The sequence below is a fragment of the Phyllosticta citriasiana genome (genome assembly GCF_038021145.1).
Source record: "Phyllosticta citriasiana strain CBS 120426 chromosome Unknown IWZ02scaffold_6, whole genome shotgun sequence".
Taxonomy (NCBI): domain Eukaryota; kingdom Fungi; phylum Ascomycota; class Dothideomycetes; order Botryosphaeriales; family Phyllostictaceae; genus Phyllosticta; species Phyllosticta citriasiana.
Genome location: NW_027117283.1, coordinates 2,134,393 through 2,146,013, shown reverse-complemented (window position 1 = coordinate 2,146,013; position 11,621 = coordinate 2,134,393). Strand labels below are relative to the sequence as shown.

The following is an 11,621-nucleotide window of genomic DNA, read 5'->3' as shown; positions in this document are numbered from 1 at the left end:
AATGGCTCACTGGATCTTTGCGTCGGCCATGGTGAAGGTAGGATGTGCAGTTGTGCTCGTGAGATTGGACGAAGTTGGGATGGTTGGGCTGGCGGATAACGAGCAACGGAGATGCGAATGATGGTCCACGCTGCCTGAGGTGCTCTTCGGACATGGGGGATATATTGTTCCGCAACGCGACAAGCCACAGCCAAACATGCGCCACACCCTTGACCGACAAGACCCGACGCGTCCCGTCGTGTTTTGTCCAATCAGTGTCCGTGCACACATTCGACCATCCATCGTCACATCCGGCAACTGAAGACATCCGATCATCATTTCTAATCTTCTTTGATGCTCCTGTTCAAGCGAGCTTCTCCAGCCATCAATCGCGTCGCTATCATTGAAAAGCCAGAGTTTGTTTGTTTTGCCAAATTCTTCTTTTCCTGTTGAGGAACGCGTCCTGGCTGCAGCGCTTCGCGTCCTGCAAAGCTTCGGTTGAGCTGGGGCCCTACCAGACACGCGCGCCAGCCTCTCAAACATCGCCTTGAGACGCGACACGGGTAGCCCTCCACCTCACCCACCCTACCTTAAAATCGTCGATCTCCCCGGCCCAACTCTGCTTCTCCACACACCATTGTCTACTTCCCAACGTGGATGCATCCCACCTTGGTTCAACATGTCCTCCCCCTTCACCTATGGGGAGCCGTCGCCTCGTTACGTGCCGGCTGCGGTAGGCGAAGAAGAGGATGACCCGACCGCCGGCATTCAGAAGCGCGTCATGCGTGGTAAGTTGCCACCTCTTCCCCGGCCTGTTTTGATAATGGCTTGCCTAACAATCCAACAGTCAAGGTACTCTACACATTCGACGACTCGCATAAGACGTGTTGCCTCGCCCGCCTCCCCAACGCGTTGAACATACCCACGGTTCTGGTCGACGATGAGACCCAGGTTGGCGTCATTGAACTCCGGACCTGTGTCGAGGCTATTGTGTCCGCTAGGTACGCGTCAAATGTTGCGGTGCTAGCTCCCCTGGCTGACGCATGATTTTATTCAGTCCAGAGCTCGTTGCAAAACTCGGACACGACTTCACAGTATACGCGTACGACTACTCCGAATATGAGACGCCACTCGTCGGCCAAGGCATGCTTTCGTGGATCCTGGCATCCGCTTCTCCGGCCCTGGACGCGCCTTCAAACACACAAAAGACCATGGTCACGGGAAAAGTACGCGAAAACATTTTGGGTCTCTTCAGCGGTGGGATCAAGGAGACTTTGGAGGTCAAACTGAAACTGGTGCCTGTTCCTACGATTCTCCAGAGCGATTACCTCGAGACTATGGAAAAGTACCGAAGCCTTGGCCAGTTTATTCCAGAGGGTTTCGATCACAGTGCGTGGATGAATTTTCTCAAAACCAACCCGGACATCACCACAATCACCGCTCATCTTCAAGGCACGCCGTTTCCGCAATCTGCAGCGCTTCAACGTATCAACCCCGGTGGCGTAGAATCACTGCACCAACTATTGACTCAAAGTTCGTCGCCACATGAAGAAAGGCGCGGCAGTCACCAGTATGCCGCCCAGCCTATGAGTCAAAGCCGCCAAGGCAGCAGAGCATGCAGCCCTGCTGCGAGCATGCGGTCTGGGGTGGCTTTCCAGCAACCTCAGAGGGACCACTCGCGGCCAGCTTCGAGCGCTTCTCATACTAGCGAGCGTCCCTTTTCCCAGCAGCCTTCATTCGCGCAGCCCGCATCGGAAACGAGCTGTGGGCAGAATCGCAATCAAGAGCTGGAACATGAGGAATGTCCACCTAGGAAAAGAGCGCGTGTGGTGCAGGCGGATTGGCGTGGAAAATCTCAATTTGGGCCAAGAGCAGATACGCTTCGCATCACTGCTAGCAACGCCGCCTCCGTCCGCGTACACAAGCCGGCGCCCATCAACTTGGCTAGCGAAGGACCTTCCAACGCCCTGGAACCGCCACAGCGCCCCCCAACTCCTAGGCCGACCGAGTTGCCCGGAGCACGGGCCCGCGCAACGATGAATGTCAGCTCCCTCCGCAGGGAGTCGTCACTCGGAAGCACGCAGTATGGACAACGGGGGCCGTATTCGGAATCTGGTGTGGCTTCGGAGGATGACCAAATGGCCGATGCAGAAGATTCCCCTGCCGAATTCCCATCATCGCCACCAATCTGTCCTCCCAATCACAATTCCCCAGCACCCTCTAGTCCAGGGTTGCCAACCTTTCCCTGCACCAATGACTCTGGTTTTATGAGCGGTTCAGTTTTCGAACCTGAGATGGCGACCGAAAATAGAAGGTATCATGGGGCACATCATCCGACGTCCGAGGCTCCAACAGTTGTTGCTTCGGATCAGTGGAAGATAGAGACTCCTGGTCCCCCTGAAATGCTGCCAACGCGAGTTGGACGCCGTCAACAGCACTATAAGCAACGTCAAGTTGAAGAAGCTGCTGCCGCCGCCGCTGTCCGTGCTGTGTCGTCGGATGGCGACGTGGTGATTAGGAAACCCGAGACGCGAGGCAGGAAGCGTAACAATACGAAAAAACCTCCTCCACCCCCTACCCAACACAAACTCGCACCGATGACTGCAGCTCCCCCAACACACTACCAACCAGGCCCGGTTTCGAGCCCTCATCTCGGCCCAATCCATCAGCCTAGACCAATGAGCGTTCCCCCTGCTCCTGCATCATGGCAAAACCTACCTCCCGCACAGCAGCAACTCCGAGTCGATTCGCCAAGGCCCATACCAATGCAGTTGCCTCCGGGCCAAGAACGACAATCACAGCCTCAGCAACAAGCTGAGCCGAGCCAGATGGTACTTCACACTTCAGAGCAAGGACAGCCGGAACCTACGCCAAATCAAACTTCTCCCGTTCCGACCTCGAGCCCTCCCGTAAATCCGGTATCTGCCTCAACCGCTGCCCCAAATGCCCAGTCCGAGCAAGTGTCTGTTGGGGGCTCTTCTCAGAAAGCAGTAAAAGTCTCGAAGCCAAAGAATGTTCCGCCAGCTCAAACCGGGTCTGCCAGCACTTCAACAGGCAATGGTGATGGCAAGGTTTCTGGCAATGCTCAACCGCCGCAGTCCGCTTCGAGGTCAGCATCCCCAGCGGGTTCCATCCTTCGTAGTGGCTCTGGAGCGAAGCGCAAGAAGGCTATTGAGGACAAGCTCCAAGGTTGTCTTTTGGAGGGCAAGATGCCTGACTTTTGCGCCGTCTGTGGAGAAATCAAGACACCTACTTGGCGCAAAGCTTTCTACAAAGTGGTCGAGGGCATACCGGGAAGCATTGCGACCTCGCTTGACGAACCAGGTGCTATTGCTGGCTACGAGATTGTAGTACCTGGACCAGATGAAGAGAATGCTGGGCCTAGGTACAAGCTGTATAAGAGGTCTTTAAGCAACGAAGACAAGGCCAACAATGATTACACGCCGATGCAGCTGTGCAATCCTTGTGGGCTGCATTTTGCAAAGGCCGGCACAATGCGACCTCCTGCGAGATGGGAACCCAAAGTCAAGGAGAGGAAACGCGGACGGCCCAGGAAGCGGAATCCGCCAAAGAAGGATGCTTGTGCTTCGGACGCTATGGAGGAGCCCATGTCGAGTCTCTGCACTGATCCCGCTTACCCGAGCGACATGATGGAGTGGGCCCAGCAAGAAACCTCAGGACAAGCGGGCACGCCTCAGAATGGAGAACCGCATGAAGACTCGACATCCCAAAAGACAAACAACAAGAAGACGGAGCCATTACCAGAGCAAGACCTGGCTGGAGATGATCAGGGTACGCGTCCGGCAAAGAGACAAAGGGCAGCAAGCTGGCAGCCCCTGGACGGCAAGGTGGAATTGCAATTGACCCAAGCCAACCAAGCAAGACGATCGGCGGGACGTGAAGTCTTTTCTAGTCCTCCAAGGGTTGTTGGGTCGCAGGAGTCTCCGATCAATGTCGAGGAAGATTCACCATCCGAGAGGCCAACCAGACGTCTACTCTTTCCATCTCCTCGCAAGGACGGGCAATTCAAGTCACTTGCAGACGGAGCGAAGGGCAAGGAAAAGGGCGACTTGTCACGCACTGTTGGTCAGAAACCCCCTCCCCTTGATTTTGGGAATTCTGCCAATGCAAAGGATAAAGAGAACATGCCGCCTCCGAGCGATGAAGACAGCAGCTTTGCGCATCTGTTTGAGGAAGGCAGCAACAACGCCTCCAAGTCGGCAACGCCTGTAAAACGCTCTGTCCAAGACGCATTGAGGACTCCGGGTTCAAAAGGCAATCGCGTGGCCCTGACGCCCAAGGGGTCGGCGCGCAAGGTTGTAGCGGACCTGCTCAACCTCACGCCATCCAAAACTATCAAGACGCCAAAAGCCAACGGCACACCGCTTTCGGCGTCGCTACAGGAGCTGTTCAAGTCGCCAGGATCTGCATCGCGCGCCCGTGACTGGCTCAGCTCACCCGGCACAGCACGCCTCTTTGATTTTAGCGATTTTGACGTCGACCTATTTCCCACTTCGGATTTCCCAGTGCCGAGCTCGCCGTCGCAAGGGAACAACGGCTTCAACTTTTCCTTGTACGAGGATCCAATGACATCGTCCAACGCGCTGGACAACTTTTGGTTTTCGGCAGGAGGCAATGGGTTGCAGTTGACAGACGGAGGGCAGGGCGCAGATGGCGATCAAAACGCTCACTTGGAGGAGTTCACGACGCTTGTGGACGAGGTCATGAAGTCGGCCAATGGGGCGACTTCAGACAAAGGGGAAAAGGATGACGAAGCGGCTCAGGACGGAGAAGTGGCCGCCACACCGGAAAACGAGGAGGTGGCCTTGGTGTAGGCGCGCCGGCTGAAGCCTGAACCTGAAAGGGATTGATTTTTGCATAGCGTGGCGCTGGGGATTAACCAGGTCGATTGTTTAAGGTCGCAGCTGCTAGCTGCACGAGTTCTATCAACGGCTGATGACGAATGCACTTTTTGATTAAACATGGACAGGTGTTTGGGTGCATTTCACAAGAGGTCGCAACTCCTGTCCTGGACAGGAATCAACAAGATTGGGGCCAAACGAAACGGCGCAGCGGCGTAGCGTAGCGGGGGCAAGGAAGGGGTCGACCAAACCCAAGACGTGGCACACGCGACATGAGATGGACGGCGGGGGTTCATGAGCATCAAGTCTAATGCGTTGAAGGATTGTAGAAACGGCGAGTTGGTCGTCATGTCCGTGCCTGTGTTGCTCCTCAAGCGGACGGGCCAAGTGCGCAAGCCATGCAGGTGTTTCCGTTTTACCCCCCCCCCCCGGCGCCTGCCAGCCTTGCCAAGCACCAAGCACCAAGCCCCCCCCCCCCCCCCCTTCACTTCACTTCTCAGCCTCCGACACGACTCAGTTCCTCACCTCAGACAGTCACTGGTCCTGTTGCATGCACACCACGGCACCCAAGCCTCATCATCCGCCCACCGTGTTGAAGCTTGGAGCACTCGTCGTCGTCTCCCTCTCCCCGACCCCCCAACATCCACCCCCGTCCCGAGACGCTTCCGTTGCTCACAGCCCGTGGATTCCCAAGTCTCAAGTCGGCTGTCTGGCTGTTGGCCTGTTTGGAGCGCTCAACTCGCCGACGGCCGTCCTGTTCAAAACGTCGCCCGCCGGCTCTCTTCAACGTCCCAGCTTGCCGCAACCCGTGCCTGACCTTTGCTCCCTCTCTTGCGCCGCCCTGCCTCCCTAGGGACAGGTTCTCTTAAATCCTCGAATGGGGTATCCCTCGCTGCCGCTCACTAGGATACCGTCTGCTCCTCTTTGTCCAACTCTGGGTCTACCATCAACCCAACGTTTACGTCTCCTAAGATAAAATGGGGAAGCGACGCCGTGCCGCTGTGGCAACCCTGCCACCTTCAAAGGTGGTCAAATACCCCCCTTCGACTCCAAATACTCCCTCGGCCGACACCACCAGGGCCAAAGCCTCCAATCAGAGGCACTTCACCGGGCGCAGCATTTTGACGCGTTCAAAAGCTGCCCTCATGCGCACCCAATTCCCGTTCCCCCGTCTACCCGCCGAGCTGCGCAACATGATCTACTTCTACGTCCTGGACTTTGACGGTGTCGTCCGCACCGTGAACAAGCACTATGAAGCCCACGTTCTGGATGAAGGTTTCGTCCACTGGAATGCCCTGTCAACCCCGGGTATCCTCATGGTCAACAAGCAAATATTCCGCGAGGCACAATACATCCTTCACCGCCAGACCTTGACCATTCCGCACTCGACCACGCCAAACACACACATAACCGACATCGCTTGTCGGCCGTTGCTGCAAAACCTGCGCAAGGTCAACATTACACGCGACTTGCGTCACGGCGAAAACCACATCTGGTGCGACCTGCTCGAATTTTTCCAGGTCATCAGGTCTGCGGTCGAAGTTTGGAACGAGGAGCATCACCTGCAGGAGCTGACAATTGACCTGAGCGCCGAGGGCGTCATGTCGCACTTGAGCATCTGCCCACAGAGCGGACACTGCTACTTCTTGGATGAGATTAAGATGCTCATGGAGACTGTTTCAACCCTTCGAGGAATCAAGAAAGTCACCATTGGCGGCTTCCTTGCGCCGCATGCCCAAGATGCGCTGAATCTGATGAAAATGCCACCGGCATACATTCTCAAGCTCCCTGAAAAAGTCCGTCAACGTATGCTTGGCTTTGTCCTCGACTGGAACGACGCCGACCGCGCGCTTGTACGCGCCAATCAAGCGGTCAAAGGCCCAGATCCAAATCGTCTTTCACGAATGGAGCCTCCGATTACTACGCCGTCCATCGTTCTCGCCAATCTGCAACTCTCCAGGGAAGTAAACACGTACCTCAAGGACCGGCCCCTGACCATTTCGGCGCCGCCGCCACGCTCGACAGCTCCTGGCACCAAGATTGATAACTTCATTACCAAGACCACCCTGCAGCAGGTGCGCCACTTGCGCTTGGAAATCAACAGCCGCTGGTCGCGCGACACGATGAGAGACTGGAAGTATCTCTTCTCAGAGCTAGTCGAGTATTTCAAGGTCCGCCATTCACTGCGCACGCTGCACATCAAAATCATAGACGGCGAATGGGTCCGAGATATAGAATCGGTCTGGCCCTCAGACTGGTACGGTATTAGTATCTTGGGAAACATTACTTCAGAGCGTATGGCCAACAGGAAGCTTCAAAGCGTGACGTGGGAGGGCTGTGTCGACCCGAAGGTGATGGACCAGCTACAGGCCGCATTAGTGGACAAAGATGTTGCGGAATTTCCGGACATTACTCTGGAAAAATGAGGAGCACATCACATTGAAGACAAGGGGGCAAGGCCGAAGAGGCAAGCCCGGCGGCCACGACCGGCATGATGTTGTCGAAGGTTGACGTTTCCGATGGCTGTCACGAACAAGGTTGTCCACGCAGCATCCTTTACTGCCACATCTACTATTTCACTTCGCCAGGACAGAGTTTTAACGGGTCAGTGGCATTATGGCGTCGGTGGCTTACATTTCTTTTCCCAGATTCCCCCTCAAACGGTTTTATAATTCCAGCGGTTATCGACTTCATGTTTGTTTCTTACCTTTCTCCGCCCAGGCAGCACTCACGGCTACCGCATGGGCGTCCGGAGCCTTAGTCCTCCCGGCACAATCGGCATGGGATTGCTTCATCTTTCACATTACACACAATATGGCTCCTGGATCAGGGGTCTTTTTCTACTGTATCTACACGATATCCCCTCAACCCGGGTTTTATTTCTCTGGTAAGGACGTGGATGCTCCAGCCAGCCAGTCAATCGGCGGAGGAGTCGTCTGCTGGCTTTTAGTCCTTCTTGCCGGTTTTTCACCTTTGTATCTATGGCCGGTATTGGCATCACACGGGCTGGGATTCAGGTTTCAGGTTCAGATTCAGGTTCAGAGATGGTAATTCTGATGGGGCTTTGCGGCTCTAGCACATGAGGCTTTTTTCACTACTAGTCTTGCTTCGACCAATCCCCCTTTCTCCTACTTATATAAATTGCTTGCTGGCTTGCTTGCTGACTTGCTTGCTGGTATGGGGGAGGCTTTTAAGATTGGTCCATGGGTACGTGGGGATGTATGTAGTTTGGGACGTAGGTGAGTAGGCAGGCGGTAGCTCTCACAGTAAGTAGGTTGAATACCTAGGCTCGACATATATTCATACATGCTCATGCCTATATATGTTTTGTGTGCGCGTTCCCGTCCTGCCGCCGTCGATGAACAATATTTGCAAGTGCAGCATTTGCAGCGGTTCTCATTCGCGACTTGCTCGCCCCATCCTCCTTTCCTCCCCATCAACCCGTGGTCTTTCGTCTCCACGACATGGTTGCCATTACAATCGCAATGTTATTTATCCTTTTCCTTTTTCCTCCCCCCCTTTCCTTTTTCCTCCCCCCTTTCCCTTTCCTTTTCCCGCTTTCCCGCTTTATCTACCTCCCCCTCTCCCTTGATACCCAGACAAGGTAAGATACCGGGTGGGCAGGTAGGTATTCAAGGCACATAGGTACTAACTCACTCACTCACTCACTCACTCACTCACCTACTCGATATATTTATGTTTCTGCCGCGTGCTTGTCAGGCCCGCGACGGGGAGGTTCGTCATGGTGGTGATCGTCATGGTGGTGGTGGTGGTGGTGATTGGGTCACCTACCTGGGAACCGTACCGTGGTTGCTCGAAAACCTTATCTAGGTGCGTTATCCGAGCACGTGGGTGGGATGGGATTGACCGGTTGACAGGCGGACGATGTATGAAGGAGCGAGAAGACAGCGAGGAGGAGGGGGGCTGGCAGAAAGCTGAGGCAGGCAGGTAGGTGGCAGACTGGTGGCATACCAATGTGCACGAATCGTCTCTTAGCATACGTCACTTTTCCTCCCTGGTCGTTGAAAGGATTGGTTGGCCTGTCCTGAGCTTTTCTCTCTCGTGTTCAATACCCATACGTACAATACACTGCGTCTACGCCGCTCTTGTTCTTCTTCTTCTCCTTCTCGTTTCGCGCACGACTCTGCTTCACTGCTGGTGAAGAGCCAAACAGACCTACCAATAGCAGGAGAGCGATGCGTTCGTTGCATTTTCCATCCATCTCTATTTTCCTCTCACCTCACCTCCTGTCCTTCCTCCTCTTCTGAGATGTCGCCTTTTGAATTGCGAGTCCACCTAGCTGGCTCGCTTGATTGGAGAAATATCGGAAGGACTTTGTGGACAAACGTGCCCAGCTCCCAACTGATGGCGGCTCGGTGGTGTTGGGTCGGCCAGCCAGCCAGATGCAGACACATCCGTGTTTCCAATGGATGGCGATGCGGATGTTGGGTTGTGTCTCTGATACACTTGGCAGCGAGTTGGGAGAACGTTGGTCTCTTCTCGTCGTCCTCATCTCCTTCTCAGTTGTCTCATCCGTCCGGACGGAGGCGGGTCACTTAGAGCACGCTGCGCCGTTTGCACTCTCCGAAACTCCAGGTTTGGGATGTTGGGCAAATTGGAAGTGCTGTGGCACAAGCCACGTGAGACCACCAGGCCTCTGAGCCATCACCTAGTCTGCGACCCAGTCTCACTCGTGCCCGCTCAAATAGTGAAAAAGTCGTCGTCGAATGCCGTATCAGTGCCCGTGCCGTCGCCGGCGCCGTCTCCGCCCAAGTCAAACTCTGCGTAATTGAACATGTCGTCAAAGCTCGAATCGTTGGCGTACGAATCAGGGTTGAAGGCGTCGGCGTCTTGTTGCTGTTGTTGGTCCTGTTCTTGTTTTTGGTCTTGGTTAGGGGCGCCGTTGTCTTGCTTGTTGTCTTTTGTCGATTTGTCCGGCTGCTGCTGCTGCTGTTGCCCCTGACTCTGCTTCTGGTTTTGATCTGTCGACCCGAGACCAAAATCAAACATGTCGCCGGCGCCCTCGTCTTCCTTTTTGCTGCCTTCATCGGGTTTTTCCGTCCCCTGCTCCTGTTGCTGCTGCTGTTTGTCACCACCTGAGTCAATGTTGGCATAACTCTCCAGCCCCGGCAGCAATGCAAAGTCAATCTCCCCCTGCTGGTTGTCGCCGAAGCCGTCGCCGGCCTCGCCGCCATTGTCTTGGTCGTTGGTGAGGTCCTCAAACATGCTGTCCAGGTCTGTAGTATTGAGTCCTGCTATTGTCGGGGTTCGTCCAAACATGTCATCACTGCCCGTCGTTGTTCCAGCAGTCTCTGGCGCGGCACCAGTGTGCGCATTGGATGCAGCGCTCGTTTCGACGGCTAGCGGCTTGTTCGCGGGGTTGTTGGGCAGCGTCTTTGGTGTGGCGGCTGTGTGCGCGGCGGTCGAAGGCAAGGCATTGAATGCGTCGGTTCCCGTCATGGTTACGTCGTTGTCTTGATTCGCGGATCTGTGCATGGTCGGCGAGAGCGATGCTGTCGCTGCTTTGGATTGAGCGGCGGCGGCAGCGGCGGCAGCAGCCTTCTTTTCTTGTTCCTCTTGCTCCTGTGCCTTTTTCTGCTTTTGCGCCTCCTCAGCAGCGGCACGCGCTTCCTCGGCTTCGCGTGCTTCGCGGGCGGCGCGGTGGACGGCTACGTCACGACGCAGGACTGACTGGGCACGGAACTGGATTAAGGGTAGTTGCATGGTCAGTATGCGCAGTGCGCAGACGACGGGACGAGGGTGGACAGTACCAGCTCGCGTTCCAGCTCATCCAGCGAGACGTGAAAGCGGTCGACGTGCACCGTCAGGGCCGGGTTGTTGTATTTGGGGCCTGGCAGGTTCTGAGGATTTGCACTGGAAATGGCAAGGTGGTTGAGTTCGGGGCGAGCATGGTTCTTCATCGAGTAGGCGATTTCGAGGAGCTGCGCGAGTGAGCAGGTGGGATGGCATGGCTAGGTGTGAGAGGACTGACGGCGGCATTGAGCGAAGTTTGAAGGGCGTCGAGCAACTGCAGCGAGTGGGGAGGGTGCAGACTGGCGGACATGGCGGATGATGAAGATGCCGAAGGAAGAGAGAGAGAGAGAGAGAGAGAGAGGAGAGGTCGAGTCAAGCACGGGTAAGGAATGCAGGCAGCTAGTGGATGGAGCCGTGGGTGAGGCTCTTAGCACGTGTGTGGTGTTTACTTTGCCTAGCTAGGCTGGGCTGGGCTGGGCTGGTGCTGGCGCTGCCGCTGCCGCTGGCGCTGCCGCTGCCGCTGCCGATGGATGGTGCCCTGAGCTGGCGGGCCGCCCGTCGTTAGCGCCCTGTCCTCTCACCTGCCTGTCAGGCTTAGGCCTGGATACCTCACCCCACAACCGAACTCAGTCTGATACTGTCCTGGCTGTCGACCTCGCCTCACCCTCCCCCCCCCCCCCCCCCCCCCCCCCCCCCTCTCCCCCAACCAGCACGTCCGCCTGCCACCTCTGCACCCTCATCAACGTCGACAACGACGCTTCTCTCTTCTCCTTCTTCTTCCTCTTCCTCTTCCTCTTCCTCTTCTGTTTCTTCCCTCCTCTCCTCTTCTCCTCCTCTCCTCCGCCGGTTTCCCTGTGTTGTTCCTTTTTTTTTCTTACCCCCAAAAAGGTTCCAGCGAGCCGGATTATCCACCTACCTCGCTTGCCCTCGCTCATCCGCCTGTTCGCTCTGCTCTGCTCTGCTGCTCTCTGCTCTCTGCACGGCACTCTGCTCTGCAACACGCTTCTCCACCACCGCCATCATCGA

At 55.9% G+C, this 11,621-nt stretch overlaps 4 protein-coding genes across 4 annotated transcripts; 3 read left to right on the top strand and 1 right to left on the bottom strand.

Annotated features, from left to right (window-relative positions):
• Positions 1-347: 347 nt before the first annotated feature.
• Positions 348-4,814, top strand: IWZ02DRAFT_419790 (uncharacterized protein; the record flags this gene model as incomplete). The annotated part of the gene is made up of 5 exons (XM_066765822.1): positions 348-767; positions 827-980; positions 1,037-2,523; positions 2,767-3,594; positions 3,685-4,814. Exons 1-5 carry the CDS (start codon positions 659-661, stop codon positions 4,812-4,814), a joined length of 3,708 nt encoding a protein of 1,235 aa, XP_066623455.1. The 5' UTR covers positions 348-658.
• A 1,004-nt stretch (positions 4,815-5,818) lies between these two features.
• On the top strand, positions 5,819-7,267 carry IWZ02DRAFT_490624 (uncharacterized protein; the record flags this gene model as incomplete). Its single annotated transcript, XM_066769676.1, has 1 exon — positions 5,819-7,267. The coding sequence occupies one exon, from the start codon at positions 5,819-5,821 to the stop codon at positions 7,265-7,267; it is 1,449 nt and encodes a 482-aa protein (XP_066623454.1).
• Positions 7,268-7,362: 95 nt separating this feature from the next.
• On the top strand, positions 7,363-8,020 carry IWZ02DRAFT_268640 (uncharacterized protein). Its single transcript, XM_066763449.1, has one exon. It carries the CDS (start codon positions 7,458-7,460, stop codon positions 7,890-7,892), a length of 435 nt encoding a protein of 144 aa, XP_066623453.1. The 5' UTR covers positions 7,363-7,457; the 3' UTR covers positions 7,893-8,020.
• Positions 8,021-9,471: 1,451 nt separating this feature from the next.
• On the bottom strand, positions 9,472-11,024 carry IWZ02DRAFT_268617 (uncharacterized protein). The gene is made up of 3 exons (XM_066763448.1): positions 10,834-11,024; positions 10,613-10,783; positions 9,472-10,544 (listed from the first exon to the last, which is right to left on the bottom strand). Exons 1-3 carry the CDS (start codon positions 10,903-10,905, stop codon positions 9,543-9,545), a joined length of 1,245 nt encoding a protein of 414 aa, XP_066623452.1. The 5' UTR covers positions 10,906-11,024; the 3' UTR covers positions 9,472-9,542.
• Positions 11,025-11,621: the final 597 nt, after the last annotated feature.